This window comes from Haliotis cracherodii, unplaced genomic scaffold, assembly GCF_022045235.1.
Source record: "Haliotis cracherodii isolate W230 unplaced genomic scaffold, xgHalCrac1.p SCAF_12, whole genome shotgun sequence".
In the NCBI taxonomy this organism is placed as follows: domain Eukaryota; kingdom Metazoa; phylum Mollusca; class Gastropoda; order Lepetellida; family Haliotidae; genus Haliotis; species Haliotis cracherodii.
The window spans coordinates 40,758,550-40,786,225 of record NW_027266267.1 but is presented as its reverse complement, the minus strand read 5'-3'; the positions used below and the strand labels follow the sequence as shown (position 1 = coordinate 40,786,225).

Below are 27,676 nucleotides of genomic sequence, written 5' to 3'. Positions count from 1 at the left end.
TAGAAGTATTACTATTCTCTAACGCCTTTCGTACATCATTATTTGTTAGAATTGTTCACGCTTTGAATATCCTTTGGTGTCTTACGTCCGTCCGTTTTAAGTCTAGTTTCTTTATTAAGTTTTGTTTTCATTTGTTTTATAAGTCTCAAATTTGTAAAATCTCATATGTGAATCCTGTTGAAAGTGGTTTGATCCCGAACGGGCTCATGTTGGAGTCCTTGGTATGAGAAGTAAATAAGACCAAAACACCTTGATAGTATGGTACTATCACTTGTGAAAAAACAATTTTAATCTCAATGAAAAAAAACCAGTGTATTTAGTCAACCAAAATTGTACCATTATCTTTCTTCCATGCGATTGTGTACTGTCAAAAGTGAGCACATTTTGCACATTGATCACTCTCCACTTTCATATGATCATAAGAAATCCACTTTCATATGATCATAAGAAACCCACTTTCATATGATCATAAGAAACCCACTTTCATATGATCATACGAAATATAATCCTAGTTATATCAAATAAAATATCAATAGATATTGCCTGTCCAGCTGTTCATCTCTAATGGGTAATGAAAATGAATTAAGCTTCAATGGCCCCATAATCAGCCTTATTTAACACCAGTGTGCTTTAGGATTGCTAAGAAAAGAGAAGAGTTGAGAGTTGTGTGCCATTCTAAACATTCATGGTAGGATAGATATAGTCACAGAACGAAACAAGAAACTGTTCAGGATATGACGTCTAAAGAATATAACGTGAATATATATACAAAAAAGCATGAACATATTCTATCACCAGTTTTTACATAGTAAAATAAATACTAGTTTTAACTATTTGAGAATATTTAGTGTTATTCTACCGAAATCATGTTGTGTATACTGTGTAAACTCGGATGACTAGGGTGATCTGATTAGATGAAATAATCGAAGATTGATAGAAGGTCCAAAACGACCAAGAAATCGAATGCAATTTGCAGTCATCAAACAGAACAATTTCCCATCTCTCTCAACAACTTGACGGAAATTGTGAGAAAGTGTCTATGTTGAAAAATAAACTGCTTAAGTAAGTATTTGTGTTTGTTGTTTGTATATGGTGATCTAGTATCACTGAAAGTTACATTGCAGAACAGCAAAATGAGACAAACCGATTAAGTTTGATGTTCAGTTTGTTGATTAACCACTTCCCAACAGTACAGACGCTGTGTTGTGTTTCAGCTGCTACAGTGGTATATGCTCGTCAAGGAAGTAATGCTTCCTTGTCCTGGAGACTACCCCAGCCTGCCGTCAGGGAGTTTACAGTGAGACGTTATCCATCAGACATTACTCTGTTCCATGTGACCAACTACAACAAGGTGGACATCACTAGTACGTACAGGACAAGAGCAGAGTTTACTGGGAACATTGACTCGTCAGGATCTGGTGTGTTCAGTTTCCTGCTGTATGATGTTGTGTGGAATTCTGACAGTGGTGTCTACAGATGTTACAGGGGTTCACCAGGCTCTAGAAGGGATAAGATGTCTGACTGTGGACAGGTGCTTGATGTCATACGTGAGTATATGGCCCCACTGATTGTACAATACTATTTGTTACAGTGTGAATATATATATTAGGAATCCATAAACTGATAAGTTCACCATCACAGGATTTACTCTGTGCATATAATTGTCAAACAGAATTTGGAAATATCGATGAGCGCAGTATTTTGAAAAACGAAGAGATTTAATCAGCTACAGTACTGACAAGTGAGAAAAACTAATATTTGGGTGCACTGCATGTTTATGTTGGTGGTATTCGCCTGTGTGTTGCCCTTGTTTGACGATAAGGGTGAATGTTGTCTATGTGATTAAACGTTTAGTTTTCAAACTGGTGTCCGACGGTTGGGTAGACTATTGGTAAAAGCGTTCATTCGTCACGCCAAACACACGGGTTCGATTCCCCTCATGGGTACAATTTGTGATGCCCATTTACTGGTGTCCCCAGCCGTGATATTACTGGAATATTACTGAAAGCAGCGTAAAAAATAATCACTCAAACTGATTTCTGACGAGATGTTATCATTTAAGATAATGCCATTGTTTGATACCAAGCAAAGGACACCATGCACTGATGATTTAAATATCAATATGATCAGAGATCACATTCAGACACAATAATCTATATACGAAAACAAGCTGGGCACCCTTACTGGTTGGGATGTAAGAACCTACATTGTCAGTTGACTTGATAAAGCAAACATCACTGCATCCTAGATCGGCATTAGGCATATTGTTGCCAATGGCAACGGATACGCCGTGTTGTCTCTATCATCGAGCTGAAAACTTCGATATTCATTGACCTGTTGACTCGACCCAATTTCTGCGATGACCTTCGGCCACTTGGTGCTTGAACCTTCCGTTGTTTTCCGACCTGAAATCGTTCTTCCTACCATACTTACAGTCACAAAATTACCTAGAAAAAATAAGATGCCGCTTAACATGTTTGCCTTGTTTGTTTGTGTGCTCGGAAGGAGGCTTGATGCGTCATGTGCCCGGATTGTGATTCCAGCCAAACACTGATGTAAAGGAGCCACCACTGAGCTGTGGTAGGGTGCCTAACCCCCCACTTTAACAAATTTGTTTCATACTGGCTTTCACATATTAGATTAGTTCGTACTATATTTTTCGACTAACAGGCCATATGTTGGACATTTCAATGTGTTGAGTTGAACTGTCGACCTACAGAGTATGTATAGAATGCACGAGCAAGGTGGGAATAGTAAGATCGTCTCTCGCAATTATGTGACAAGGACAAGACATGTTTTTTGTGATGACTGAAATTTATCAGTGTTTTCCGTGAGGACATTGTGGACTGCTTATTCAATAGTACGATATGTAAGTCAAATTGTGAAAAGATTATCTGTAGCCTGATTGCTTTACACCAGCTTTGTTTAATTCGGACTACATATTGAATACTGTTATACGTACATGCACATGTGAAAATGTGCTGGCATCTGTATTTACATCTCAAAAGCCAGAGTTAATGGCAACAAGGGATATTTCGTTTTTTTATTCTTTATATCCTTTCCTTTCGTTGTAAAAACCAAAAGCAATCAGAGGGTACGTTACACTTTGCTATTCAAGAGAGCATGGTATTATTAATACATGAGAGTAATTGAAAAAATACATATAGTATCAGCCAATTGTAGAGGCCTACCCGAAAAAAAGAAACGAAAAGAAGTAATAAATATATAGAGAAAAAAGAAAGTCTCTATCATTTGATTGCAGGATGTTCATATTTCTAAAGATAATGCATATCTTATGAAAAACGAATCTTGATAGTGTCATTGCGCTGTACAAGTCGTATGCGCGAGGTGCAGCAATTCAATTTAAAAATAATTTTGAATATAAAATACAAATGACTTATCTTGAGGATAATGGTAACGGGGTATAACAATATGGGATCAAGTAGCGGGTGTTGCCCACGATGTCATTAGGGGTCAGATTGTTGAAGTGAAATAAGTGGAATAAAACTTATTTAATACATCAATTTTAATACATAAAATTTTATGACCAAAAGTTAATAGTTTTACTATTGTATATAGATCACATATTTGATAGATCAACATAAATATATAGCACATATAATTGGTTTTAATTTATATTTTACAACAAACAGATCACATATCTTTCATGCTTTACAACACACACATGTATTTTTAAGTCCTAACAACAATTACATCATTGTTTTCTCAGAATTCATATAAGGTTGGACACATGATCAGTCATGATCACATGACACATGACACATGGGTGTTTTTCGGCCTTCTCTGAGATGACGTTTCTCTAGAAAATCTAGGTTGTGGTATTTCTTCTTCCTGGGACGGGCAGCTCGACCAGACTGTAGCTAGATGGTGCAAGCTTCTGTGTAGAAGTCTATAATTTTGTAGATATTAGGGTGAGGACTGCCCATGATAAGTGTCAGTTTGTTGTGCCAGCCCTCAACATGGTTAGTTGTTCCTTGGTGTCGTGGTGGTTCCATGTAGAGCCGCCATGTCCCTCTACCCAATCGACGGTGATATAGTCGGCAAACCTCAACAATCGGGCGTCGTCTAGGGGAGCCTCATCTTATGCATTGGGACACACGTCTTCGAGGTCGGCGACAGGGCCCAGTGGCAAGGTGTTAGCTCTTCTAATGAGGATGTTGATGATGTCGTCTCTGGTGTAGTCAACTTGAAGGCCAAACTTCTGAGCATTATTACATGTCTTCGATTTCACATATCTATTGAGTATACCGATGACTTCATTGCTCGACTATGATCCCTTGATACCAGACACTGACGCTCAAAGTTTCCAAACATCTTAAAATTAACAAGAACGTTACACAACTATCATTATACCTTTATACTGCAAACTATTGTACTAAGATATTTCATTGTTCCCCCTTTTCCTTTCACTTTGCAAAAAACATTTGAGTCTGCTCAGTGAAATAAATTATTGGGTGTCCGGAATAGTGTTAATAAGTAACCTTTTATGTAATATATATGAAAATGTAAAGGCAGGTGTCCGAAAAATCAATGAAATGTCAGAATCTTTCGAAGAAAAGGTTACATTCTAAGTCCCTTTCTTTTCTCTTTCTCTATAAGCAAATTGTCCACTCTCGTTTCTCACTAACTGTACAAAGGGGATTTACTTACACCCGGAGAAGAAACACATCACTGTTCTAAATACTGGAGGAAAGCTTGCACGAAATGAAAACTGGTCCTGCAAAGGGGAATTTGAAACCATATATTTTCAAGGAACATTACTTGTCTGATTTCAATGTGAAGAAATTTCGTATTGCTTTAGCAAGAGTCCAATGATCATCGCTCGATCATTTTATCGAAACTGGACGATAACTACTGGCACACTGTGAAAACGAATAACCTATTTTCGTGTTGAAGAAAAATAACAAGAGACAGCTATGGGTTAAATGTAATTATTTCTAAATGACATGGTGAATATGCAATCATTCTGAGACAGAAAACATGTAATGTTGCCAATGAAGCTCAGTACAGAGGGTCCCAAATGGGTGCACCCTTGCCAACATAGCCAGTATCTTGTGTGGCCTCCATCAGCCCTGGAACAAGCATGGATACGTTGGGGCATATCCACAGTCACAGACCCGAGTGGTTAACGCCAAAGGAATGTTCGTCCACTCTTGCTGCAAGGATAAGGTCAAATCTGCAACGTTGGCAGGCGGTGGCTGAGATCTGGAAACCCGTCTCCCCAGCTCATTCCACGGGTGTTGAACAGACAGGCCATTTCATCACATTGATTCCAGCTTGTTGCGCGAAGGCCTGTGTCACTCTTGCTGCACGAGGATGTGCATTATCATGCTAGATTGCAAATTGACGTTGGGATCGTTGGTGACGTCGCAACAATTGACCGACTTCAGGCCTCATAATTTCATCCTCATAGCTCTGTGCTGTGAGATTACCACGGATTACATGGAGATCACTTCTGAAACGTGCGTTTATTGCTCCCCAAAGCATGACACTGCCATTGCCAAATGGATCACGCTGTCTGACACATGCATTGGCTTAACGTTCACGACGTCGTCGATACACACGTTCTCTACTATCCACAAATAAAATGCTATAACATGACTCCTCAGAAAACACAATTCTACGGAAGAAAAGCCGTAGTTGTCGTCCATACTGTTGGGCAAATTGACGTAGTCAGGGGTGCAACGCTTGACCACGGTAAGGACGTTGGCAGTGTATTTTTGCATGTCTCAGGCGTCGAATGATTGCAATGGCGTGAATTTGTCTCCCATGTGTACCGACTGTTTTTGATGATGTTGCTGTTGCCGTTTTGAACCAATCTTGGAGGTGTGCCAGTCGAATCTGTCAATCTTGTCTGGCTTTTGTAATTGGAAGTTATCCAGGTCGACACTTCCTGTTTGCTGATTAAGACTAATGAGACTGGTTGACTGTTGACTGGTTGACGTGGAACCGTCTGGCAAAGGCTGTCTGCAAAGTTCCAGCATCGAACGGCCCAAGAGCACACTGCTGTCCACATGATGCCCATGCCTTTTATGCATCCAACTCCAGAGATTGCACGTGCATTTGCATTTTGAGGAACAGTGTGCTCTCGCAAATGTGATGAGGGAACACATGTTTTCGTGATCTTGTCTGCTTCCAGAAACACCAAACGGGACCCAACACACATTTCAAATGTTCACTAGTGCATTAATATTTGTTACATGTCTAAATATAATTTTCCTTAAAAAAACCTCTATGAGTTTTCATAGTGTGTGAGTATTATACCTTGATTAAGATAGAGGACAGAATCTGACATCTATGAAACTTAATACCATTGAAAGCAAGTATCACTATCTACTCCTATGTCCAGTTTATTCTATGCTTAGAATATAAGAATATTACTATGTCCACTCCAAACATCTTTACGTTTATAATTTGCTAAATAGCTCTAAGACTTTACTATTTCACCAATTGTCTATGTTTATTATCCCCCGCCACGAAGTGGAAGGGGGAATGGGTGCTGTCCGTCCGTCTTTCCGTCCTTCAGTCCTTCCGTCACATTTCGTTTCTGGAGCAGAACAACAAAACCATGAGAGATATCTTAACCAAACTTGGCACATAGATAGGTCTAGTGGTGAACTGGTGCCTTTTGATAAATTGGGATATAAAAAAAATTCGAGTTACCATGGCAACAATTTTGACTTAGACTGAAAATGGCGATAGTCCTCGTTTCCGAAGCAGATCTTGAAAACCGTACAATATTTCTTCACCAAACTTGGCACATAGATAGGTATAGTGGAAAACTGATGCCTTTTGATAATTTGGAATTTAGTAAAAAATCTTTTCGAGTTTCCATGGCAACGACTTTGACTAAAACTAAAAATGGCGGTAGTGCTTGTTTCCGGAGCAGATCTTGGAAACCGTACAATATCTTTTCACCAAACTTGGCACATAGATAGGTCTAGTAGAAAACTGGTGCCATTTGATACTTTGGGATTTTTAAGGTAATTATTGTTCGAGTTTCCATGGCAACGACTTTGTTGAAAACTAAAAATGGCAGTAGTGCTCGTTTCCGGAATAGATTTTGAAAACCGTAAATATTTCTTCACCAAACTTGGCACACAAATAGAACTAGTGGAAAACTGGTGCCTTTTGATACTTTCGAATTTATAAAAAAATATTTTTCGAATTTCCCTGGCAACGACTTTGACTTAGACTGAAAATCACCAAACTTGGCACAGATCTTGAAAAACGTACAATTTTTCTTCCAAACTTGGCACATAAATAGGTCTAGTGGTAAACTGGTGCTCTTAGATAGTTTGGGAGATTTTACGAATGTTTCCTTAGCAAGAGCATAACTCGGAAACCGTTTACAAATTCTACAAAAAACATCTACGTAGGGTTGTCTGAGAACCATTAACATAATTACCTAATTGAGATGTATACCACTTGACAAAGGAACTTGGTCAAGGTATATGGTGAATTATTGTGAAAACACAATTTACAAGTGACACCAGAACCAGCCTTCTTCCTCGTAGTAGGTGGTGTTAACATGAACAAGGGCACCCTGAACCTGCCTACTTCCTCGCAGTGCATGCCGGTAACATGAACAGTGGCACCTGAACCAGGACCAGTAACATGAATCGTGTCGCCCGAACCAGCCTACTTCCTCGCAGTGCATGCCTGATACTCAAGAATTGGATATAGAATAGGGGGAGTAGTTTGATCATGATACTCAAGTATCAGATGTAGAATAGGATGAGTACTTTGAGCCTGATACTCAAGAATCGTATATAGAAAAGGGGGAGTAGTTTGAGTCTGATATAATAGAATCGGATGTAGAACAGGGGGAGTAGTTAGTGCCTGATACTCAAGAATCAGATATAGAATAGGAGGAGTACTTGGAACCTGGTATTCAAGAATCGGATGTAGAACAGGGAGAGTAGTTTCAGCCTGATATATAGAATAGGGGAAGTAGTTTGAACCTGATATTAAAGAATTGGATATAGAATAGGGGGAGTACTTTGAGTCTGATATTAAAGAACCGGATGAAGAATAGGAGTAGTAGTTTGAGCCTGATATCAGAGAATTGGTGAGTGAGTGAGTGAGTGAGTTAAGATTTATAGTCACATCAGCAATATTTCCGCCATATCGTGACTAAATCAAGTTGTACATCAATAATACATTAATATAGACATTAAAATCTGCCGACAAAGGACAGTAAAAACACTAGACTATCACAGATGTAGATTTAAAACTAGCATATCAGTGGGAGTAAATTAATACCTTCAGCTGCCCTATGAATATTCATGAGCCTAGTGTTATGCTAATAGACATGTATGACGTCACAATGAGAACGGCGTCATTATGCATGAATGTTAAGAATGTGAAGAATGCAGCCTTTGTTAAAAAATGTCATAGTTGAGGAATTCTTTAGGAATGCCAGCTATTTGGAATTCTTTAGGAATGCCAGCGATGTGGAATGTAGTCGGGGTAGAATCCTTCAGATGTATACTAAAATGATCATCATCAAATGGAATGTAATCCCTTTTGTGAAGAAATTTGGAACTCTTTAGGAATGCCAGCTATGTGGAATGTAGTCAGGGTAGAATCCTTCAGATGTATACTAGAATGATCGTCATCAAACCGAATGTCACCCTATCGTGAAAGAATGAAACAGTCCTCTATCTCTTGATATAGCTACTCAATGAATAAGCAGAATGTCATCATTGAGACAAAGAGGAGAATGTCTGAGTTCATTCATCATTTGATCATCACAGTCGACTGCGAGGAAATATATATTTTTGTATTGTTTTGTCTTACATGTTTGAATGGAAAAAAGCTTATTCAACCAATACCATCAATCATGTTCACTAGAAATAATGAATAAAAAATAGTATAGTTTTATAAAAATATTTCTCTACTTTATTCACGCCCTGATATATTTCGTTGTAAAAAGTCAGTCTTGTTCTTATTTTCAATCTTAATTTTCAACTCTGTGATATATTTCGTTGTAAAAAGTCTGTCTTATTCTTATTTTCAATCTTAATTTTCAACTCTGTGATATATTTCGTTGTAAAAAGTCAGTCTTATTCTTATTTTTAATCTTAATTTCCAACTCTGTGATATATTTCGTTGTAAAAAGTCAGTCTTATTCTTATTTTCAATCTTAATTTTCAACTCTGTGATATATTTCGTTGTAAAAAGTCAGTCTTATTCTTATTTTCAATCTTAATTTCCAACTCTGTAATATATTTCGTTGTAAAAAGTGTCTTATTCTTATTTTCAATCTTAATTTCCAACTCTGTGATATATTTCGTTGTAAAAAGTCAGTCTTATTTTCAATCTTAATTTCCAACTCTGTGATATATTTCGTTGTAAAAAGTCAGTCTTATTCTTATTTTCAATCTTAATTTCCAACTCTGTGATATATTTCGTTGTAAAAAGTCAGTCTTATTCTTATTTTCAATCTTAATTTTCAACTCTGTGATATATTTCGTTGTAAAAAGTCAGTCTTATTCTTATTTTCAATCTTAATTTCCAACTCTGTAATATATTTCGTTGTAAAAAGTGTCTTATTCTTATTTTCAATCTTAATTTCCAACTCTGTGATATATTTCGTTGTAAAAAGTCAGTCTTATTTTCAATCTTAATTTCCAACTCTGTGATATATTTCGTTGTAAAAAGTCAGTCTTATTCTTATTTTCAATCTTAATTTCCAACTCTGAAAGATTTCCTTCGCTCATATCGTGCCTTCAGTTTCCCATCTAAACCCTAAATCCGACCATACACGTTCTTCTTAAATTATATCCGGTTCACATCACATATTATTCACCGAACATATGATAAATGAATGTAAGTATGTTGTAAAAGCTAGGTTGAAATGAAACATCCCAAGTTCTTATTAAGGATATATAAACAGTTTCATAATAGTGCTATCTCACGATAGTGTTTTCCAAATCCTGTTGAAATTCACGAAACACATATCTTCCGTGTAGCATGTATCCCTTATTCCACACGGCTTTATTAAGAACTTTTACCCACCTCAACCCTATGCTGTGATATACCACCGTAAATGGCCTTATAGAAGTAACCGTCCCCCATTATGGTAACCCATGTTTAAGTTACAGTACCCTGTTTAGAGATAATACGTTAGTATGTACTCTGAAAATAAGGTTTACCTTATCCGATATCCGGCTGTATGAATGGGCGGGACACGCGTTGTACTGATTGACCTCGATGGATACAATACCTCAGGCATTGCTAAACCGTGTGTGAATACAGGCTGCCGCTTTGGGAGATGATGTGGGACACCCGTGTCTAACAAATGTTTTATCATTTTTAAAATGGTATGCATTAAATGAATTGGAATGTCGCTCTGAATAGTTTATCCAAAATTCCAACTTTCTCTTCATGTTGAGTGGCTGAGCGAAGTGGACTGTAACTTTGAATAGTTTATCAGGAATTCTAAAGTTCTCTCTAGACTGAAGTGTTGACCAGTCAACCACGCATACTTGTCTCGTTGGTAGCAAATGATCGTGAGGTTAACCCTTTTCATCCAAAGATATTATAATGCATTTAAATGACACGCACCAAACGTTTCAAGGGTTAAAAGAGCGCGCGAACCCATAGTATACCACAAGAAGTTCAGCTCTAAGCGAAATGATCTCGGCTCGTGATACATGCGCATGTGGGCACTGCTACTGATAAGACCTATGAAAATAGACAGGAAAAACAAAACTCTCAGTTTACAATCAGACGATACAGTAAATCACGTCTATTTATCTTAGTTTCTCTCAAATTTAAGAAACGTTGTCATGGTATTAGTAATATGAAATTGTAATCAAAGAAAATTATGTAAATCGTGAATCACTGTCTACTGTTCACGACTTTTTGTAACATACGTGCTCACTCGTTTTCTTGTCCTTGATATTTACGTTTGTTTGTTTCAGCAACTAGACATTTTTGTAGGTTTCTTATTTGGTTGTTTTTGCACTTCATCATGTCATCCCCTTTTACCACCCCTGTTTACCACACCTGTGTGTTTTGTCCAAAGGTATACAGCTCCAAACGAGCTTTAGTTAGGCATCAGAGAAATTGCGGGCCTTCGTCGCAAGCAGTTACATGTAACACCTGTTCCAAAAGTTTCAATCTTAAAGACAATTTAGATTTGCATACGAAAACGTACCATTTACATGACAGAGATAATTTGACGTGTCAATTTTGTCATACCTTTCTTCCGAACTATCCCACCTATAGAAGTCATGTTTCTCACAATCATCGTGGTTCAAACAGTACTCAATCTGCGAGTACTAGCTCTGCTTTTACCAATCAAATGTTTAATTGTAGAACGTGTTCCAAATCTTTTCCTTCCACGAAAGCTCTCACGTCGCACTTGAAACGAAACCATCTGTCTTCTCAAACTGGGCGTGGGGCAGACTCAGCAGCCAAACGCCGGAGACCAAACGATGCTTTGCAGGGGTGCTATTCTCGACAAGCAGTAGGAAGCCAGGCTGGGGAATATGATTTCATTCCTCATGGTAGGGAAGGCCACGATCCATATTTTAATTTATTGAAAATTCGACCCTTTGTTATTCAACATTTAGAATCTGAATTGGCGCAAAAAACGTGCCATCAAATGTAGCCGGCGATTTAGACACGCTTTTCTTATCATACATGAATAAAATCATGAGAGATTTAGACAATTTTGAAAGGGGATAGTCCCACTTTAAACTTTGAAGAGGTCATCAGTGTGAAATTATCCGTTGTGAAATTTCAACCTTTTCGCGGCTCTTCCTACACCCCCTTCCCAGTCAGCTGCAATGGAAACGTTATCTGTTGAATATTAAAAATCCAGAGGATGAGAAATGTTTTCTGTATTGTGTACTGGCTCACCTGTACCCTGTTGGGTCAGAGCATGTGCGAGAACATGTGCATTGTTTCACGGCACATGAATCTAAACTTCACGTCAAGGGCTTTTACTTTCCCATGCAGTTGAAAGATATCGGTCGTTTTGAACCAGAACTGGGATAAACACTATAGAGAATTATATCCGTCACATGCAACTATGTGTTTAATTGACAAACATTTAATAAGAGCAAAATCATCTGCACTTTTTTATTTTTACTCCATTCTGCAAAGTGCACCAATGGCAGTGTTACTGGCTCGATATCCGTCATTTGTAGCTAGATATAGCATCGCATAAAAGTGGTAATGCGGAACTAAAGCGGAATACAATTTCTTCTTTTTATACAGATCGCTAATGAAACAATGCAATTGCTATTTAATAATAGAGTAAAGTTTCTGTTAAATAGCTATCTTGGCCACTTCTGAACACAGTGTTTTCCTATGAAATGGCAAAAGCCAAATGAAGATATAAATTATTCTCTAATTTGCATATTTTAAAGATGTTATGCAACTCATTGGTGGGGATATAAGTGTAATAATACAAGTTCCTAGGTTGTTTGTGTTATGCTATTTTTCAAGATTATTTTAATTATTCCTCTCATACACAGAAACACAGGAGGAAAATATCTAGGAGTATACACTCATGACATTGTACATTAGGCGATGATGTTCACACTATATATGCAGGAGGGTATGTACAGTAATATAATTATACTATTATTTTGAATATTACTGAGTGTGTCATTAAACATCAAACAGAGAATATGATACACAACAGGGGTACAATTACATTTGTACGATTCAAGGGATTTCTAAGCCCCAATACCTCACAGCCCTCTGGCAACAAGTCATTTTTTTGGGGTAAATATCATTATCACTATAATGCAAGAATTTTGTGGTAACAATTGTTCAAAATCACTCCATTTGATTATTGTGTACATGATGATAAAAGCAACTTTTTTTTTATTAATGTTGGAGGTGCACGTAACTGCTTCAAGGCATAGCAGATGCGGAATGTGAGAGAGTTAACGGTGAAACTCATTGAACCATTCCTGGTAGCTTATTGACATATATACATTGCAGCTTTTACATTGCAGCAAATATTTTATGGTCTCTGATACATATGGAATCTAAATAATATCATTTAATATGATCGAAATAATTAGAAAGGCTTCAAAATTACTAACTTAAGACAAATAACATATATTTCATAAAACCATTACTAATAGAGAATTGAACTTGTTATCTCATGCCCTGTCATCATTGGCATTAAAATCTGCAAGTCAAAGCAACAGTAAGAGTTATCCTCCCTTCACAACTGTAAAAACTCTTACTCTTAAATTGGGATATAAATTGAGGCAAACGACCTCTTAACCCCAAATTATGTAGATCTTTTAACATCCCATGCTTCCAAGTTGTATCATACGCTTTTTCTAAATAAAAAAGAGATTGATACTGCATGCAGATTATTTACAATTGCATTTTTGACAAAGGATTCTAAACGTACCAGATGGTCAATGGTACTTCTATTCTGACGGAAACCACATTGTATGTTACTTATAAGATTGTTAGTTTCCAAGTACCACACCAGTCGATTGTTTACCATTCACTCCATGGTTTTGCACACACAGCTGTTAGTGATATTGGTCGATAATTGGATGCATCAGTATGGTCCTACCAGGTTTAGGTATGGGAACAACTATTGCATTACCCCACGAAGGCGGAAAATTTCCTGACGTCCAGATCTGATCAAATATATCAAGAAGTGTCTCTAAACATGAATAAGGCAGATGCTTCAGGAGCTGATAATGACTATTATCTTCTCCCGTTGCAGTATCGTGGGCTTGATCTAAGGCAGTATTTAGCTCATGGAGCGAAAATACCTCATTATAGTCCTCTCCATTTTGAGAAGTAAAATCAACCCTCTTCTTTTCCTGTTGTTTCTGATAATTTTGAAACTTAGGGTCGTAGTTGGATGATGAAGAGTGTTTGGCCAGCGTTTCATCCAACTTATTGGCAATGTCCGATTTATCTGTTGACAGATGGTCACCGTCTTTGAGATGGTGAACACTCGATTTTGAACCTTTGCCTTTAATTTTTGCTATCATGTTCCACACCTTGGATATTTGTGTGTGAGAATTAATTTTAGAGACACAATTCCTCCATGAATTGAAATGAATGATAGGAAGTATACCGACGCAAATCACAGTTATCAGTCTCTTTGAGATATGTCTCCTGGAGACAGATTGCTGATGGCATAAAATCTTGGATTAATAACTGTAGTTCATTTAAATTGGTCATGAGACCTCTGCAATTCCACTGAATCAGTGGATTCATAATGTTACTGGTGGATTAACAGGAGATCTACGTCTCCCATTTCGCGGCGACTTACTTCTGTTGGTCCCGGGATGAGGAGAGACATCCATGTCCTTCAAGGTTTCTAAGCGATTATAAATCTGTATGGGGTCACGGTGACCCTTTGGCACCTGATCTGAATTTTTTTAGTAATCAATTTTGTTGTTGGCATTTTTCACAACCGGGGATGGTTTAGGTGTAGGTACTGCTGTTGGTGTCAATTTTGGCGTATATGCTGCTGATGCTGAAATATCCTCTGTTTGTGAAAATGAACTGGACTGTACAAAGGAATAGGTGTCTGTTGAAACCCGAGTAATATCAGTCTGGCATTCAACAGACATGACAGATTTTGAAGTTATGCGTGTCACAGCTGCTGAATAAGTCAAAGCTGTGGTGGGAGAGACAGAAGCCATGACCAAACGCTTAGCTTCTGGAAAAGTGATGTTTTTGTCATGTTTCAGCTTTACAATTTGAAGTTGAATTTTAAATTTAGGACAGGATTTTGAGGATTCCACATGATCACCAGAGCAGTAAGCACAATGAGGGTTTTTCGTACATCTCGTTTCCATATTGTGGTCATCTTCACCACACTGATGACATATCTTGCGATGGTTGCAAGATTAGGCACCATGCTGGCATTTGTAACACCGAAGTGGGTTTGGAATGTATTGATCCACTTCCATTTTAAAATATCCTGCTTCGATATTTTTTGGATGTTGTGGCTTGGAAAATGTCATCAGGTAAGTATTGGAGTTAAAGGTTTTATTATCTCGCTTGCACTTGAAGCGTTTGACGTGAGTGACTCCTTGATCTTTAAGCTCATCAGTTATTCCTTTGCTGGAATTTAGAGTTTTGTGTGGTGAAATCAAAACTGGAGTGGAAACTAATTGCTTGGCAGCCAGTAAGGTGGTTGATTGTTTTGCAGTCTTACATTCAACTTTTTTTTGGGTGTGCCATTTTGAATTTGTAAAAGGTTCACCATCCCAGCTCCCCACCCACCATGGAGTATCACAGGGACAATGCTATACGCCAGTGGATCTCCAAGTGGCAGCACCAAGGATACTGGAATGGTATACTCAAGCAGACAAATTAAGTAAAACTTAATGTAGTCCAACGGATTGGCCCATGAACCACCGCCTTCTGGGCATACGACTCTAGGCAATTGAAACAATCAAAATTCAAGATTTGATACATATATCAATTGGCCAAGTCCGAAAGTTAAAAAATGAAATTAAAAGTCAAAATCAGTTGAAACACAATATGTGCTCAGGGCTTGGCGTGACCAGCCGATTGATAGAACCGGGCCCATTCTACCACCCGTCTAGGCGAAGTAAGGGTCGAAGTGGTGTATTGGGCAAAGGAACGCTTTTCCTGGAACCAGTGCCCTCAACCACCAGACTCCTGTCCTCCGCCGACACAGGGGCGCAACCCATGGCAAACAGGTTGCCCAATTCGGTCGCCTTTTACGACCAGCAATGGGGTGCTGTGGAAACATTCTGCCCCGGTTCCACACGGGGGAAGAGCTATTAGCTTTACCGAGCAATCACCATGGGGAGGTTGCTCTTCACGAGTGCCTCAGAGAATTGGATATAGAATAGGGGGTGTAGTTTGATCATGATACTCAAGAATCGGATGTAGACTAGTGAGAGTACTTTGAGCCTGATACTCAAGAACTGGATGTAAGACAGGGGGAGTATTCTGAAAATAAATTATAGGTTAAGAAAAGTATGGTGATTTAAGAGAGGCACCTGGAGTTTTTCCAAATAAAGTTAGATATAAAACTGTAATAAAATAACTGGTACTAAAACATCTGACACACAATATTGGGGGTTGTTCTTACCCTGACATTTCAGAATAGAAAATGAGGAAGAGGGGTTGAAAACCTTTATAATACAAGATATGTTTGATCTTTTCTGTAATCATTTTAATCCAAAACAAAGGGCCCAGTAGGGAAGTTAGCTGAACCTGGAGGGAGCGTTTTGAGTCTGGGTAGGAGAGTCACGTGAGCCTAGGCCCATATGACTCTAGAGTCAAATTTAGGGGGATTTGTTTGAGCCTACTACACCGCTAACATGAACAGGGGCACCCGAATCAGCCTACTTCCTCGCAGTGTAAATTTGTTGGTGTGCTTGATGTTTTGTGTTTCACAGAAACACACATCGATGATTACAGTGAAAGAGACCTGCCAGGATATGAAGTCTATCCAGGAGACACTACTCATGATATTGCTGTGTATGTTTCAACAAGTTTCAAGAACAGTGTCCAGCTATGTGATGTTATTTAATGTGATGTGATGTAATGTCATCTCGCAGTATTGAATACATTTCCTTTCTTGTTGGCAAGTTCTGCATTGCTTGTGTGTATGTTCCTCCAAAAGTGTCATTGACACGGTTGTCACATTTCATGCAGAAACTTCAGGATCTCTCATAGCAGCATCAATGTGAACATGCCCTAGTTACTGGGGATTTCAACTGTGATCTGAGTGAAACTCTGAAATTTGAAGATTTCTTTAATGTGCAGATAATGACTCAACACACTCATTCTGAAACTCACTGTCTTGGAGCTACACTGGACTTCCAGACTCCAGTCTTCTACTCAGATCATCAGACCTCATGGTGACCCCTGCTCTCATTAATATCTATGTAAAGTAAGAACTCCCTTACTTCTCTTATTATTGTTTAAGTAATAACATCACTTATAACAGTTACGTATTCTATCATAAACTGCAGATGGCAACACAAAACCAGTAATAACTTTTTTAGTGCTGCAATTACGCCATTCCTGGACAATAAGGACAAGACAAGAAGGACTAGTGACATTGTCCTTGTGGACGACCATTTTTACCTTTAGGCTGGTGGAACTTCACATACAAATTGTCAATGCAAGAAAATTACCAGTCTAGATGATCCACCGAAACAGATTCCATTTGGCGTTAAAGGCAAAATAGCTGTGAAAATTATGTGAATTAACCACTGAAAATCAGTGATGACACCAGGTTTTCAAGATAAGGGCAAGTATGTCCTGCCCTACTGGTAGCACCGCCATTCACACAATTTGAGAGAAAATGTAAATATTTATAGCCTGGTGTCGCACAGCAGTATTCCAGCCATGCGACGGCGGCATAAAAAGAAACCAGACAATCAAATTTTTGATTTGATGAAAACTCTGTGACATGATAGTGCAATTACTGAATTTGTTGAAACTAATAATAATACGTCTCCTTTCCTCCAGCATCAATCTGGCACGTCATACTATGACTGAAATACACACTCACTCCTGTAATATTTGATGTATATATATTATATAATATGAATCTTTGAATGCAATTTGGTTGGATCTAGTTTTGGATCAGATGTATCTATTCTGGCTTATGTGACACGGTTTCTTGGAAACATGTAATCGATCAAATGTTTGGGCCAGACAAAGCATTTGTTGATATCATGAGCAACGTCTCATGTCGTCTGGATACAATGATACACAGTACCCTCGTCATTGAGTCGGACCATGCGACCTACTTTTGTCGTCCATTACAACAAGCAATAGCTTACTGGTGACCTATTCTAGATCTGGTCTCCACGGCCAACTACTTCTTAATCGCCTACTCATTATTCAGGGTTTATAGTGTTGTTGTGATATCTTCAGTTCAATAGAGGCCAATAATCCACATCAAGGTCAAGGTCAAGTCATGACAAGACGCGTGTGAGAGAGCTCTGACTAAAACATAAAAAATCATCACAGAAAAAGAGGCCAAAACAGTTATTGCATAATTGAAACATCTGAAGCTAGTGTCGAAGTACCTGGAAAGACAATGGGAGTGAGTTTAGAACAGTGGCGGGTGAGAATTGGCTTCTTCTTTGGGAGTCGACCAGGGAAAGTGGCCATAGTCGATGGAAGCCATTATCGTCGGCCTGTCCCAGTCGGACTTTTTATCAGAGTGACATTCTTGTGCTGTCTCTTGATCGTGATTAGCGGGTCAGTAGAGCAGAATCCTGGTCCAGATTTGATATCCTCTGACCAAGCGCCGAAGAAAGGTTCTACACAAAGTAAACTAGCTTATTGTCAAGAAAAGGGAGGTAACCCAGCAGAGCCTAGTCTGCGAATGGAGACAAAATTCGTGAAGTCGCTTCAAAACATCCGGTCAGATGTCAATAAAGTCACGAAGCAACTCAACGAGTGCGTAAAAGACTTTGAAGCTATGCGCGAAGAAAATTGTGTGCTCAAGGAAAAGGTTAGCAAACTTGAAGATTCATTTAAAAGAAATAATGTAATCATCATGGGAATCCGGGAAAGCGAGAAAGAACTGTGGACAGAGACAGAAAATAAAGTAGGAAACTTTCTAGAACATGATCTTGGAATCGAGAATGCCATGAACGATTATGTATTACCAATCGAAAGTATGCGTAGGTTGGGGAAAAAGAATAGTAATGGCAAGCCAAGGCCAATATGTGTTCAGTTTATGAGGTTTAATCACAAACAACATGTCCTTGGGCAGTTCCGGCAGAAAAAGCGTGAAGAAGGTGAACAAACTGTTTTCTTGAAAGAGGATTTCAGCGATATGATAAGGGACAAGCGCAAACAACTTCACCCATATCTCGAGAAAGCCCGTTACCACCTCGGCGAATCAGAAAAAATGTTTATGAGGCATGATACCATCGTGGTTGCTGGCAGAATATACACATTCGACATGGAAACAGGAATACGTGCCAAGGATGGGAAACCCTTACCCCAGTGGATGGAGGAATAGGGGTGCGGCCAAGGCCAGAGTACATGTAAATTAGATTTTGGAAGTCTGAATGTTTTCTCATGGAATGTTAGCGGGCTAAAGAAGTTTGTAAATAGTGATATTGCGAATATGTTTATGAAATTTGACATTATTGGGTTGTATGAAACTTTTAGTAGATCAGAAACTGAATTCTCAGGCTTATTACTTGGATATTCTCACTATGGATATTCTTATTGTTTGATGGGACCACTTGTAAATTTGACATGAAAACAGTATTGTGTTTCAATTATATCCCTCCAGAAAGTTCAACATATTACAGGACTGTAGATGAGACAAATGGGATTTGAGAGCCTCCGGAGTCAACTAATGTCTATCATATCTGAGTATGGTGACAATATACAGTTTACTGTAATAGGTGATTTGAATGCGAGGGTTGGACTTGAGCAAGATTTTATAATTGATGATGACATCACATACCTGGATGCAGAATATGATACTGACTGTTTTAACATCAGAAGAATATCCAAGGATAATGTTGTGAATGTATTTGGACGATCACTACTATCGCTATGTCGAGTGAAGGGGCTACACATTCTAAATGGAAGATCTGGAGGAGATAGTTGTTGTAATTTCACTTTCATCTCACATACTGGAAAGAGTGTAATAGACTATGTCTTGGTTTCTACAAGTTTGTACAAAAGTGTTTCAGATTTTGACATACTTGCCATACCAGAATCATATCACCTACCAGTGACATGTAGACTTACTTTAATCCCTCAAGTTAATCCACACAAGACAGGCCAGCAGTTAAAGTAATAAAATAGGCTAAATTAGAAACCAAATTCCAGCCAAATATATGTTGACCAACTTGTAAATGCAACATGCAACAGCGAGCTGCAAATGACATTTGTAAAGAATCTGGATGATAATGACATTAATGCGGCAATAATCAACTTGTCTGAAGTCATTTATAAATGTGCTATTTTAAGTGGTATGAAATCAAATAAGGGATCTGAGGGGCGCTCCCCAAGTCAGCCCAAGTGGTGGGACCATGAATATGAGATTCTCAAAGGTGAAAAATATAAGTGTTTAGACAAGTTTAGATTATCTGGTTCTATCATTAACTTCAAGAATTACATTTTATCAAGAAATAATTTAAAAATGCATGTAAACAAAAAAAAGCCAGATATGACATGGCGGTTAAACCGGATGTAATGCGGGTGATAAACAATGAGGGTGTGACCACACCATAATGACTTCTGTGAACATGTACATAAATTTATCGGTCATAATGAAGATCACACAGCCTGTTGTGACAATGTTGAGGGTGTACAAGTTTTAGATAAGACTATTACTATTGAGGAAATTAGATCTGTAATTAATGATCTCCCCAACGGCAAAGCGCCAGGACCTGATGGAATTTTAAATGAACATTTAAAAAGTGTATCTCATATACTTTTACCTTATATCCACAGGTTATTTAACAAAATATTATTTGTTGGAGTTTACCAATCACAATGGACAGAGGCAATAATATTTCCTATTCATAAAAAAAGTTGAAAAAACATAACCTAATAATTATAGGGGAATTTCTTTGTTATCAGTAATTGGAAAGGCCTTTACCAAAATACTAAGTAATAGACTTGTTGGCTGGTGTGAAGAAAAAGAAAAGCTATATGAGGAACAAGCTGGCTACAGAAATGGGTATAGCACCATAGACAATATATTTGTATTACAATCAGCAATTTAGAAATACCCCTCCAAGTCAAAAGGGCGCTGCTATTGTTTATTCATAGACTTTTCGAAGGCATTCGACAGCGTTCAGCACCATTTATTGAAATATGTACTTTTACTAAAAGGTGTAAAAGGTAATTTTTTCACAGTTATCTCATCTCTGTATAGTCAGCTAAAATCATGTGTTCTAGTTAACAAGTCCTCACTGTCTGAGTTCTTTGAGTGTACAATAGGAACCAGGCAAGGGTGTATGATAAGCCCACTGTTATTCACTCTGTTTTTGAATGAGCTAGTAGATATATACACATTTAATGATTGCAAGGGTATTTTTGTCAAAGAGTATGCTGAAAACATCACTTTGATAATGTTTGCAGATGATATTGCTAATGTTGTAGATTCTGTTAGAAGGTTACAGCACCAGATAGATTGTCTAGCAGGATTTTGCAGTCAGTATGGGATGAGGGTTAATTTGGAGAAAAGGAAAGTCATGGTATTCCGAAGAGGTGGTATAGTAACAAAAAAGGAAAAGTGGTATTATGATGGTATTCCTCTGGAAGCAGTATCCGCTTATAAGTATCTGGTGTGTTTTTCACTCCTAAGCTCTCATGGAGTTTGGCAAGAAGTACCCTGGCACAACGAGGAGAAAAAGCTCTGTATATTTTGTTTGGATTTTTGAAAAAGTCTAAGCTTAACATTAAAGAGTCCTTGTTCCTATTTGATAGGATTGTTTCTCCAGTCTTATGTTATGCATCATGTGTTTGGGGATTTGAAAGTGTTCAAGTTATAGAAAATGTGCACTGCAAATTTCTTAGAAAAGTTCTCCATGTTAATTCAAACAATCCAGCAGCAGTCTTGTATGGGGAGCTAGGACGGTATCCATTACATGTAACAACGATGTTCAATTCAATTAAGTATTGGCTGAAAATATTAAACAAAATTTACGGAAGTGGTCGTAATTAATTCATACGCAGACTGTTTCAAAGATTATGTCACAAAACGAATGACAGTTTGGAATGTATATCTTGACGAAATCCCGGTTACGTCCATGTATGTTTCAGTGACCGTAGCTCTTTTATTAGTTATGAAAACAACTTCGGGGTAACTGACATCGTACATTTTCAAAGGACAAAATGTGAAAGATCGCTAAACAGCCCTAACAATACTCAAATTGACATCGCTCAATATCGGGCATCATTATTATTTCTTAATAATTAACAAGATTATACTAACGTTACACCACCCAAGAGTAAGTACATGTAGATTCAATCAAAATTGTTGAAACGTTTTCATGGTCAGCAAATCTATTCAACAAAACTATTTTCGATCACTCGCAACTCGGTCGCCATATGTCATTGTTTCACTATGGCCACCAGAAAACATACATCCTCGTATCAGCTCGTATTTCGCACTTGGCTGCCTAACTTTGACCTTTGCTCAAAATATACTTGTATGGCCAGTCCATGAAATACCACTTTTTCTTTCATTTATTAATTTGATTTATAAATACGACTTTAGAAGTGTATTTACACCTAGCCAGGTATATATGTACATGTACATTTAAGGACATACGTTTCCCATTCCATCCCATTCTACTAAAGGAAAAGTTTGAAATAGATAATGATCGTAGGTCAGTGAAAGTAATGGAATTATTTGTCATAAAAGGAAAAATATATTCTTGGTATTGAACTTCGAAAATTTAACCAGCAAAATCTTTAATAAAAATGGTTTATTATGTCTTTCCTTTTCCCCCCTTAATTTTGGCCTAGCTAAACTACAGCTTGGAGGGAAGATATACAAATTAAAATGGTGAAAAAAACCCCACAAGAATGCATTGATTTTGCTCTTAGACAAACATTTATTTTAAAAAAATATCTATTTCATACTTGGGATACGAAACAAAGTAGAATCTAATTACTACTATGTCACTGGTCGAAGTATTTGGTAATTTAGATAATGCAAAGTGAAAAAAAGACATAAATATAACTATATAAAACATCAAAACGAAATCACATTTACACTGAAAACTTTTTGTCTTTCAGAAATTGATTATCTATATATTGTGAGTAGATCTAATTACGTTTACTGTTTATGTTATAAATTGAACCATTCGAGATTCCAATAGATGAAGCTAAAATGTTAAAAATCTAGGTTGTTGAATATTGGATCCATTTTGACAGCTTTCTCACTGTACTCAACTAAATGCACATTATATTTTTGGAATATCAAGCATTCAAACAGATATGAAAAGCACATGTCAACATACCAAATTGAGAAAACTGCACCAAATATTCTAACACTGTTCGTCAAATGATATGCGGTCTCATTCACTCGGTCGCCGTAGACATTTTCCAATCGTGATGTACTAGATATGCTTTCTAGTTCAGTCAAAGAGAATATTGTTATTTGGAAAATGAAACCACGTGTATCCATTATACTGCCACAACATTAGATCAGCTGTTTCATGTGACGCCATCCACGTCACAACACGCGAGGTCAAATCACGCGCACCTGTCCAGACGACAAATTCACAGCGGCGGGAAATCACCGACCGTCTATTAGCCTATTTGAATAAAATTGCAGATTGTAACAAAATAAAATTAATTTTAATCATTGCTGACATTTCCGATGACATATCAAATAAGAGTTGAAGACTTGCAATAGATTATCATACGTTAATCGAGAGTACAGTGTACATAAATAATTTGTAAATCTAATATTAATGTTTGATCTAATATCCATGGCAGAATGTTTGAAAACGAACTATAATATATTCCATTTTCTGAAGAGATTCGTAATGTGTATTTGATGATATATATGCATACACAATTGGTTATCAATTATCTTCTACAATCACAGCATGTACCATGTACATAAGACACATGGAAAATATTATTTCAGCAAACCAATCACAGCGCCATTATCACAGTTTCAATGAAAGGAAAAACAAATCGAAATCGAACTTTACAACACATCGTATCCATAAGCGGTTAACCCAAATGCGAAAAGGTATTGCTGGCATCATTGTAGAAGTTATGTTGATGTTTTCAGTAGTTGCATTATGTTTGTATCGCGTGTACCATCGACAGAAACGGGGGCCGAGCTACCACATGTGGAACCGACCTTGACACAATTTGTTTACAATATGGCGTCGACTCACGTTAGATGTCGTGTACAGGACTAGTAAATCTTTCTGACTAGTCCGATCAGATTTCTTTTTCAAATTGGCTGTCTGATATAATAATAGTTACGTGTATGTGACAACGGTGCATAATAAAAAATTGCCTTCATTCGCATGAAGTTCAACATGGCAGTAAAAGATCGAGAAGCGCGGTAACCACATTACTAATCTCGCCATATTTCGCAATCCGTAGCACTGCATAAAATATACACGATATTAACTTTGAGATGATTAGGGTGATGATGGTTATAAATTCATTCAATGAACGTCATAAATGTAATGGAAATATACACTGTCGTTTTCTCATGTGAACCAACCATACCGATAGTCGATAAAAATATACAAAACGTGTAAATAAACTTGTTCATAAAGGAGTGAACAGAATTGTATTTACGTGAATAAGTATACAGTTGGGAAAAATATGTCTTTCTGACCACTCAGGTCATATTTGTTCTTGTGAACAAGGATTTTATCTGAAAATATTTACGTGTATGTGACAATGGTGCATAATCAAAATTCGCCGTCGTTCGCTTGGTGTTCAAACATGGCAGAAAAAGGCCGAGAAGAGCGGTAGCCACTTTACTAATCTCGCCATATTTCGCAATCCGTAGCATTGTATAAAGTATGAGTTACACGATGTTAAAGCTAAGATGATTGGGGTGATGATGGTTATAGTTTTGACTTTGCGCACTCCGAGTTAAATATCAAAATTCACAGTTTAAAAAGGGCATTTTCTCGGAACCATATATGGTCCCCTGGCACTATGCGGGTGTGAAAAGTGAGGGACCATATATGGTCCCGTGGCACCAAGAGGGTTAAGATGATCTCATTTTCACGTTTGGGGAAACATATGACTAATGTACTGTTTGGTGACACCATATGATAGGAACCCAGTTAATCTCATTTTCATGTTCATGGGAAGCAGTTGACCAATTTTCTGCTTGTTAGCACTTTATCGCAATAAACCATGCAGTGATGATACATTTTCTATCAGTTTATATTCAGGGACATTGACTGATAGTTATCCAAAACACCCTATAGAATTGTAAACCCTCAGCCATCAGCAATTTGCCCATTAATTCTAAAAATGTCTAAAATCAGTAAAGTTGGTCGAGAGGGTGCATGGAACTGTGGAATCCACTTTTTTGCGAGTTACCACATCTCCTTCATAAAAGGTTCCAAAGCAATGCAAGATACTCCCGTATCCACAAATATGTAATGGTGACAATATTTAAACACACATACTCTCTCCTTAACACAACTCACATCACAGAATAGTTGTATCAGTGTTGATTGTGTGTTATTTCATTTACATTAAGTATTTGATAACAATTTAAAAATATACTTGTACTGACTTTAGGTATCAAAAAACAAAATAGAATGCTTAAACATTTTTTTAAATGACAAGTCACAAAATTTCATGTATGTCTGTTATTAATTTTCTGAAATCTGCACCATACTAAGTTTTAATGGGACATAAATTTCATTGGTCTTAATCGACAATTGATGGATACGTTGAATTCTTTTGATCTTTAGAAATAAGGCGGAAAAGGGCAACATGGCACGTGACGATTTAAAGTCAAGCAAAATATATACTTTGACACTGAGCACATACCTACAATGTATGTAAGGTTTTGGAAGTCAATCTTACAAAATGTATCACTTTCATTTTTGTTTAGAGATATTTCCCTCAGTAACATGTTGTTTTTAAAAGCTCCTTCATTCAGAACATATAGCGAAACATTTCTGTATTGTAGGCATTGCTGCCGGTGTCGGAGATCAAAATCAGTGACTCACTCATAGATTAACGGGTTGACGCTATGCTTTTTACATTGCTCAGTTTTACTTTGTTCTAAAACATATGTATGTAAAAACAAAACAATTAATACACATATGCGACACTTATTGGTTAGTTTGAGGTACAGTCCGTTTGATTCCAAATGAGAACGATTAATTGCAAAATAACTCGAAATCCAGAAAAGTGTATGAAACATCAATACGGTACTTGACCATGAATACCCTGTACCCAACAAAATCTGAATTTTGTTTATTTTAAGACCCATGACAGATGAAGTTCTTTAAGAAACTATCATGTAATTTTGTATAGAAATGTGTACATGACACGTAAGGGGGGGGGGGGGGGCAAACCGTGGAAGGCACAGCGCAAGCACGCATGTACTGCACGTTCTGTGGTAGGGGAAATGACAGTGCGTTAGAGGGGCCGTCTCATGATAATTTCAGTCGCAATCTGACTCGCTCATGCCATAGATCTCGTCGTCGGAACTGCTGGTGCCTGAACCGACTGCCACTATTATAGGTTGGACTGTTGCTGGCCGTAGTCCATCTTGTGACCAATAACGTGGCTCTATCTCGTCAACGACTGTGGCCGTACAACGCCTCCATGTTTCTACTGTTACCCGACCAAGGGATTCCTTTACGAGTTGTTTAACGTCTTGTAATTTGAACGTTGTGTTCGATCGTCCAACGTCACCCTTGACGATGCCCCATACCAACTCGATTGGATTCAGGTCGCAGTGATAAGGTGGCAGTCGTAAGACAGCGTGACCCGGACCATTGATGTAACTGTCAACTTTATACACGGTGTCAGGTTTCATAGTTTTGACGTAGCTTGCGTTCGGGCCGTTTTGCCTTGTGTGGGCGTGGTCCCGTTTGCTACGTCACAATAGCCAAGATAGTGGGAGAATTAACTTGGTAGAGCTGATTACTCGGCTATCACCCTTTAAAACAGAGAGAAGGCTGCTGAGTCCCTTTACGTCTTTATTCGTGGCAGAGTCTAATTTCATATATAGCGAGCTATTTAAACAATATTACATTACAAGATAGATGCAGTCAATGACTTCTTACATTAAATATATAATTGACAACCATACATGAATTGATAGCGACTCGTTTAAACTTTCTTAACAGGACTGTTCTAATAAATAAGGTACAAAAACGAATTGTGAATAATAAGCGACTGGGAGGTATTTCATGTTATTCTAGCTACAACATTTCATACAGGAACTGCTAACATTTACAGTTACGGCATTCTAGCGTTACTCGTGTATTAACATACAAATGTATTTAACATACTGTATAATTTCAATGCCGTAAATGCTTAACCAAATGATAGACGTAGCATGGCCAATATTCGCATGAGACGGTATTTACGTGAGATTACCCGAGGGTATTTACCACAATGTACTCTTTCTCATGCTATGTAATGTACGGCTTTATCTATCACTTGGCATATCAACAGTTAATGTACAAGTGAACTAATCCACTAACATCTATATAAACACACACATACAATTAACATTCAAGGTGCTTTGCGGTATAATGAATGACATATAACTTATTCTTAAATATTACAAACCATGGTAAATATATAGTTGCTTGCACAGGATATCATATAAGTTAAAGGCAAGGGGAATTTGATATGAAATTAATGTTATCTTACCTTAAAAACAGAGAGAAGGCTGCTGAGTCCCTTTACGTCTTTATTTGTGGCAGAGTGAAGTATCTGCCACTTGACTCCGTATATATAGGGACTCAGGCCTTCTGTAGAATGCGTTAGTTACCTAATATTGAAACTATGATCTAAAATCTGCTACATGCGTGGGGTATTAATTACTATTATTCGACAGTTACAGAGCACACTGACCGCGTAATATCCTTTATAATCCGCCTATCTGATACTAAAATGACGATGCGTCCGGCCATACAGAGCATGTTATAGCCTGAGGCATAACCCTAGCCTGGCCACCTGGCTGAGATAA

At 37.7% G+C, this 27,676-nt stretch overlaps 1 protein-coding gene across 1 annotated transcript in view; it reads left to right on the top strand.

The window, feature by feature from the left end:
• The window catches only part of LOC139457897 (scavenger receptor cysteine-rich domain-containing protein DMBT1-like), a 129,898-nt gene that overhangs the window by 85,905 nt on the left and 16,317 nt on the right, over positions 1 to 27,676 (top strand). The window contains exon 4 of the mRNA XM_071239241.1: positions 1,215 to 1,547. Within this exon, the coding sequence (XP_071095342.1) occupies positions 1,215 to 1,547 (333 nt within the window). The remainder of the gene's footprint in view (positions 1 to 1,214; positions 1,548 to 27,676) is intronic.